This window comes from Rhinopithecus bieti, unplaced genomic scaffold (assembly GCF_001698545.2).
Source record: "Rhinopithecus bieti isolate Rb0 unplaced genomic scaffold, ASM169854v2 scaffold_11787, whole genome shotgun sequence".
Taxonomy (NCBI): Eukaryota; Metazoa; Chordata; class Mammalia; order Primates; family Cercopithecidae; genus Rhinopithecus; species Rhinopithecus bieti.
The window spans coordinates 111,563-119,855 of NW_016806926.1; the positions used below are offsets into that span (position 1 = coordinate 111,563).

The window sequence follows — 8,293 nt, forward strand, 5'->3', positions numbered from 1 at the left end:
TATATATATATATAAAATATGCACCCAGTACTGGACTGTGATATGTAAACTACACTTGTATATATAATAATAACCTAATGATTCATCTTAAAGAACTAGAAAAGCAAGAGAAAACCAAACCCAAAATTAGTAGAAGAAATAATAAGGATCACAGCAGAAACAGAGATAAATGAAATTGAAACAAAGAAAACAATACAAAAGATCAATGAAACAAAAAGATTTTGTTGAAAAGATAAATAAAATTGACACACCTTTAGCCAGAATAAGAAAAAAAGAGAGAAGACTCAAATAAAATCAGAGATGAAAAAGGAGACATTACAACTAATACTGCAGAAATTCAAATGATAATTAGTGGCTACTATGAGCAACTATATGCCAATAAATTGGAAAATCTAGAGGAAATGGATAAATTCCTACACAGATACACAACTACCAAGATTGAACCATGAAGAAATCCAAGACTTGAACAGAGTGATAACAAGCAATGAGATTGAAGCTGTGATAAAAACCTCCCAGCAAAGAAAAGCCCAAGACCCAAGGACTTCACTGCTGAATTTTGACAACTTTTTTTTTTTTTTTTTTTCCAGATAGAAATATATTTATTCCACTGTCTTCCCCTCTCAGCCCCAAACAGCAGGTCAGGTGGAACAGGAAAACATCTGAGGGATTCTGCCAAACATTTAAAGAAGAACTAATACCCATCCTACTCAAAATATTCCAAAAAATAGAGGAGGAGGAAATACTTCCAAACTCATTTGATGATGCCAGTATTGCCATGATACCAAACGCAGACAAACACACATCAAAAGAACTACATGCAAATATTGCTGACAAATATTGATGAAAAAATCCTCAACAAAATACTAGCAAACCAAATTCAACAACACATTAAAAAGATCATTATGACCAAATGGGATTTATCCCAGGGATGCAAGGATAGTTCAACATATGCAAATCAATCAATGTGATACATTGTATCAACAGAATGAAGGACAAAACCTTATGATCATTTCAACTGATGCTGAAAAAGCATTTGTCAAAATTCAGCATCCCCTTCATGACAAAAATCCTCAAAAAACTGGGTATACAAGGAACGTACCTCCACATAATAAAAGCCATATAATATACAACAGACAAATAGTATCATACAGAAAGGGGAAAGCTGAAAACCTTTCCTCTAAGATCTGGAACATGACAAGGATGTCTACTTTTATCGCTTTTACTCACTGTTATACTAGAAGTCTTTACTACAGCAATTGGACAAGAGAAAGAAAGAGTATACAAATTGGAAAAGAAGGAGTCAAATTGTCCTCATTTGCAGATGATATGATCTTATATTTGGAAAAATTGAGAGACTCAACCAAAAAACTATTAGAGTTGAATAAACGAATTCAGTAAAGTTGTAGGATATGAAATCAACATACAAAAATCAGTATCATTTCTATGTCCTGACAGAGAACAATCTGAAAAAGAAATCAAGAAAGTAATCCCACTTACAATAGCTACAAAAACAAAATACCTAAGAATTAACCAAAGACGTGAAAGACAGTCAGGCTTGGTGGCTCACGTCTGTAATCCCAGCATTTTGGGAGATGGAAGCAGGAGGATTGCTTGAGGCCAGGAGTTTGAGACCAGCCTAGACGACATGGTGAGAACCTGTCTCTGCAAATAATTTAAAAATTAGCTGGGCAGCCAGGTGTGGTGGCTCACACCTGTAATCCCAACACTTTGGGAGGCCGAGGCAGGCAGATCATGAAGTCAGGAGATCAAGACCATCCTGGCCAACATGGTGAAACCCCCTCTCTACTATAATACAAAAAAAAAAAAATTAGCCAGGCTTGGTGGCACGCACCTGTAGTGCCAGCTACTCAAGAGGCTGAGGCAGGAGAATCACTTGAACCCAGGAGACAGAGGTTGCAGTGAGCCGAGATCACACCACTTCTCTCCAGCCTGGCAACAGAGTGAGACTCTGTCTCTCAATAAATAAATAAATACAAAAAATAAAATAAAACTTAGCTGGGCATGGTGGTGTGCACCTGTAGTTCTAGCTACTCAGGAAGCTGAGGTGAGAGGATCACTTCAGCCTTGGAGTTCAAGGCTGCAGGGCACTATGATTGTGCCACTGCACTCCAGCAAGGATGACAGAGTGAGATGCTGTCTCAAAAGAAAAAAAAAAAAGTGACAGATCTCTACAACGAAAACATTAATTCAAGAAACTGAAGAGGGCTCGGTGTGGTGGTTCACGTCTGTAATCCCAGCACTTTGGGAGGCCGAGTGGGGAAGATCACTTAAGCAGGACTTCAAGACCAGCCTGGCCAATATGGTGAAACCCTGTCTCTACTAAAAATACAAACATTAGCCAGGCTTGGTGACACACACCTGTAATTCCAGCTACTCAAGTGGCTGAGGCATGAGAATCACTTGAACCTGGGAGGTGGAGGTTGCAATGGGCCAAGACCATGCCACTGCACTCCAGCCTGGAAGATAGAGCAAGACTCTGTCTCAAAAACAAAAGGGAAAAAAGCAAAGTGAAGGGGACAACACAAAAATATAAATATTCCATGTTCGTGGATTAGACAAATCAACATTGTTAAAACGTCCATACTCTCCAAAGCAATCTACAGATTCAATGCAATCTCTATCAAAATACCAGTGACATTCTTCACAGAAATAGAAAAAAAAAAAAAAATCCTAAAGCTTATATAGAACCACAAAAGACCCAGAATAGCCAAAGCTAGCCTAAGGAAAAAAAAAAAAAAAATACTGGAGGAATCATATTGGCTGACTTCAAGTTATACTGCAGAGCTATATAGTAACCAAAACAGCATAGTACTGGCATAAAAACAGACACATACATCAGTGGAACATAACAGATAACCCCAAAACAAATGCATACATCTACAGTCCACTCAATTTTCAACAAAGGTGCCAAGAATATAAAGGGGAAAGGACAGTCTCTTCAACAAATGGTGCTTAGAAAATTGGATATCCATATGCAGAAGAATGACACTAGACCCATCTCTTACCATATACAGAAGTCAAATCAATATGAATTAAAGAGTAAATCTAAGATCTCACACTATGAAACTACTAAAACATTGAAGAAACGCTCTGGGACATTGGACTGTGTAAAGATTTCTTGAGTAATATCCCATAGGCACAGGCAACCAACAAAAAAATGGACAAATGGTATCACATCAAGTTAAAAGCTTCTCCACAGCAAAGAAAATAATCTACAAAGTGAAAAGACAACCCATAGAATGGGAGATAATATTTGCAAACTATCCATCTGACAAGGCATTAATAACCAGAACATAAAAGGAACTCAAACAACTCAATAGAGAAAAATCTAATAATCCAATTTTAAAAAATAGGCATCCTCTGGTGGATGCTGAGATTTAAAATAATAATAGGCCAGGTGCAGTGGCCTGCATCTGTAATCCAAGCACTTTAGGAGGCCAAGGTGGCCAGATCACTGGAGCTTAGGAGTTTGAGACCAGCCTGGGCAACATCGCAAGACCCTGTTTCAATAAAAAGAAGAAATAAAGAAGAAAATAATAATATTATAATAAATATGCAAAAGCTCTGAATAGACATTTCTCAAAAGAAAACATACAGATGGCAAATAGGTATATGAAAAAGTGCTCAACATTATTATCAGAGAAATGCAAATCAGAACTATTATGAGATGTCATCTCATGTCAGTTAAAATGGCTTTTATCCAAAAGACAGGCAATAAGAAATGCTGGTGAGGATGCGGAGAAAAGGGAATCTTCATACACTGTTGGTAGGAATGCAAATTATTACAACTATGATGGAGAACAGTTTGGAGATTCCTCGAAAAACTTAAAAAAAAAAAAAAAAAGAGCTATCATATAATCCAGCAATCCCACTGCTAGGTATATACCCAAAAGAAAGGAAATCAGTATGCACTCTCATGTTTACTGTAACACTATTCACAATAGCCAAGATTTGGAAACAACCTAAGTGTCCCACAGCAGATGAACGGATACAGAAAATGTGGTACGTGTACTCAATGGGGTACTATTCAGTCATAAAAAAGGATGAGATTCTGTCACTTGCAACAACATGCATGGAACTTGATCATTACGTTAAATAAGCCAGGCACTGAAAGACAAACTTCACGTTCTCATTTATTTATGGGAGCTAAAATTTAAAATAATTGAAGTCATGGCAATAGACAGTAGGATGGTTACCAGAGGCTGGGAAGGGTAGTGGGTGGCAAGTGGGACGGGTGGGTGCAGTGGGTGTATGGTTAATGGGTACAAAAAAAGAGTAAGATCTAGTATTTGCTAGCACAACAGAGTGACTATAGTCAAAAATAATTATACATTTTAAAACAACTAAAAGAGTATATAACTGGATCGTTTGTTACACGAAGGATAAATGCTTGAGGGGATGGATATCCCATTTACCCTGATTTGATTACACATTGCATGATGTCTGTATCAAAATATTTCATGTAACCCATAAATATATATTTCTGTGTACACCCCCCCCCAAATAATACATTTTAAAATAGAAATTTTGTACCTGGAAGTGAGGTTCTGCTGTAACAAGAACCTAAGACATATGGCATTCACTTTGGGACCAAGTAGCAGATGGATGCTGCCAGGATCATGAGATTGCTAGTGAAATCCTAAAGGGCCTCAAGGAGGGCGTTAGCAGAAGCCCAAAGGGCTTCCAAGGACGATGTCAGAGGGAGGAAAATGTTATTGGAAGCTAAGAGACCCTTTCTAAGCAGTAAAGCTTAGCAAAACTGTTACCTGAGGTATCACCAAAAATAGAAAATGTGCCTAATGATCTAGCTAAGATTTCCTGGCAGTGTTGAATCTGAGTCCATTTTGCTTTTTCTACTTATCCAAAATAAAATGAGGAAGAGGTATAAAGAACAAATTATTCCACTCCCAAATGGAATTTGGAAGAAATATTAAGGCTCAGAATAGCCCTTTCAATGGCTCTCAGACAAAGACCTAATCCAAAGTGGGGCAGTAAGATCCTTTGCTCAAGACCTCAGGAAGATGACATTGCATCTTAAGACATTTCAGACATGTAAATGGCCCACGTGCCTTACCAGCATGCCTTTTAGACCCTGTCCAAGGCTTAGAATCTCAAGGATGTTGTTCATCAGCCTCACAGGGAGCCCAACATAGAAAAAGGACTATTTCCAATAGATTTTATGAGTGGCTCTTGTGTAATAGAATAGATTATAAATTGATACATGAGAAATACACAGGAAAAAGAAGTATGTCAGCTTGGACAGGGGTAGTAGTAAAAATAGGCCTTTGGACCCCCAAATTCTGTGAGGGAGTAGGCTTTACAAAACAAACAACAAAAAAACCTACTCAGCTGCAAACACAAGTGCCTCAATAGAAAAGGAAAAATCAGAGGGCAGGGTCAAAAGCCCCAGAGAACCACCACCAGGGAATACACCTAGACCCCAAAGAATGGCCACATTATGCTGGCTAGACTTCAGAATTGCAAGCCAAGCCTTGCCTTTTCTGTTTTTGAACGGGAATCTCCAGAGTAGTGATGTTATGCCTAACAGGTGAACAAAGCAGATAACTTCTTAAGTTCAGGCCTTCAGATTGAGAGAAATGGTATTCATGACGCTTTTATTTATGAAGCTTTACCCAAGGAGCCTCATCCATACCTTACCCCGATTAGATGATCAGCTCCTAGACTTTGAGCTGTTGTAATGGCATAGGAAATGGAGGTCCTCGGGAGAGGGATGTGAATTACAGCGGCCAAATGATAGACTGAAAGATGGTTGTGGTATCTTCCATCCCACATGTTCTTTCCAAAATGTGACTAGGTGGGGGTCTATTGGTCCAGGTTCCTAATGTCCACTACAAAGCAGTGTAGTATTTGCATATAACCTATGTACATCCTCCTGTATACTTTAAGTCTTTTATAGATTACTTGTAATACCTAAAGTAAATGCTATGTAAATAGTTATTACAATGTATTGTTTGGAAATAACAAGAGTTCAATACAGACACAACCATCCATTTCTCTCCCTCAAATATTTTCAATCTGCAGTTGATTGAATCTGCAGATATGGAACCCACAGATACACAAGGTCATTGTATACCAATTTTTTTTTTCTTTTTAACATCTTAGTCTCTGTTATGTATACCAAATTTTTATTGTTTTAGAATTTACAAATTCTTTAAAAATGACAACTTGGTTTTTTAAGGCAGTTCCTTATTACTCAATTTATCTACATAAATCATATTCATTATATTTTTACTTTTTTTAGACACAGGGTCTCATTCAGCTGCACAGGCTGGAGTGCAGTGGTGTGATCACAGCTCACTGCAACCTAGAACCACTGGGTTCAACTGATCCTCCCAACTCAGTCTCTCAAGTAACTAGGACTACAGGTACACGACACCATCGCCAGCTAATTTTTATTTTTTTGTAAAGATGGGGTCTCACTTTGTTGCCTAGGCTGGTCTCAAACTCCTGGACTCAAGCAATCCTCCCACTTCAGCCTCCCAAAGTGCTGGGATTACAGGCATCAACCACTGCCCACTGCCTCCAGCCATATATTATTAAATATTACAGATGACTTTATTTCCTTTACCTACATGATTATAACTAGCTTAAAAATAAATCAATAAATTACAAACAATAAAACCATAAAATCAAGGAAGATGAGGGCTGCTGCATGTTCCTTTACATTTTATTTGCCATAAACATTAAGATAATACAGCAAATACCGGAGAAAAAACGCTTTTTCATAATTTCCTAATGTAAAGCTTCACACTTAAAAATTATGCTTGCTCCCCCCACCCACCCCAATTCAACATGCAGGTATCATTTATTTTCATATATGCTGATTCTAGAGCATTGTAATCTCTTGATGGTTTTATGAGAGTATCTTTGCCCTTGCAACAATTTCACAAACTGTATACAATCATGGTATAATACCATCATTCAAATGAATCCCCAAGGTAAGGACATTTACACAATATTAACACTAAAAATCTGGTTTTTTTTAACACGCCATAGAAGTCAAACTACAAAAACCCAGGATCTTGTTTTAAATGTGTTTATGAAGACTGCTGCTGATCTCAAAGCATGCAGGTAATCACGACCACCTAGATGAAGCTGGATGTTGAAACTCCTTCAGTAGGTCCAATGATGTAATTTTCACTCATCCCAAGTATCTCCATATTTGTTTACTTTGACTTGGAAAAAAGCACAAATAATTGATGATTCCAAGCAATAATAAGTAAAAGATTATTTTAAGTTTGTTGCTATGATGAAAAGTTATGTTTCTCTCTCATTTGAATAAAAGCACATGAGAGTCAAATTATAATTACAAAAAGGGGACGGCCAGACTTTTGTCAACTTGGGGTTGGACAAATGCATTGTATCTAGAATTTTACATAAATAGTTAGTCCTCATAACAAACTTCTAAACACAATTCTCATTTTAATGGTGAGAAAACAGATTAGTAACTTGCCCAAGGTACAAGCCCTAACAAGAACTGAGATTTGAGTAGAGGTCTGTTTAGATCCAAAGCCTGGGTACTTTTACATCTTTACTGTACTACCTAAGTAAGTGTGGCACATATTAAGTCACATGGAAAAAAAAATTAGTGGGAAATAATAAAACAAACATTTGAATTTTCGTTTTTCACAAAAAATACAGCAGTAGAAATGGTCAAGTGTTCAAGTTGTAATTAACTCAATCTTCTCTCTCAGGGCTGTAAATACTACTATAAGAAGAAAATACTACTACATTTCACAGGTACTCTACATTTTACATTTTGAAACATGCTCCACTGTCTATTCTACTCCTTTACTTTTTTGCTCCTCTTCAACACAGCCTCTGTCTATGAGTAATCATAACAATATAAAGCAGCAGTTATCACAGTGTGGACTCTTTTCAGGGAATACATGAAGTCAAAATTATTTCATTATTATATTGACATTATATATCCTTATCCTTCACATTTTGCCTTTTCCCCTTGCTCTCATTCCCTCATGAGTACATGTTACACGGTTTTCTAGAAGCTACAGGATGTGTGGTGACATTGCTCTGGCAGTTAATAGAATACGTGCTTGAATTTTTAAAATTTCTGAGTCTTAATTTCTAATTAGACAAACATCTAATTAGGTGAAAACGTTAAGTGACACTTTCGACCCTGTGAATCTACCCTGTACTAATCTCAATAATATTTTAGAAAATCACTGAAACTATTTCATAACAAGTCTTTTCTTTAAATTATATAAAGCACACAAAAAGCCTTTTACCAAAA

At 37.0% G+C, this 8,293-nt stretch overlaps 1 protein-coding gene across 3 annotated transcripts in view; it reads right to left on the reverse strand.

Annotated features, from left to right (window-relative positions):
* Window positions 1-6,691: 6,691 nt before the first annotated feature.
* OCIAD1 (OCIA domain containing 1) overlaps window positions 6,692-8,293 on the reverse strand; it is a 60,011-nt gene continuing 58,409 nt past the window's right edge. For all 3 annotated transcript variants that reach the window (XM_017878690.1, XM_017878686.1, XM_017878688.1), the window contains one exon: window positions 6,692-7,217. In XM_017878690.1, the coding sequence (XP_017734179.1) occupies window positions 7,180-7,217 (38 nt within the window). In that variant the 3' untranslated portion in view covers window positions 6,692-7,179. The remainder of the gene's footprint in view (window positions 7,218-8,293) is intronic.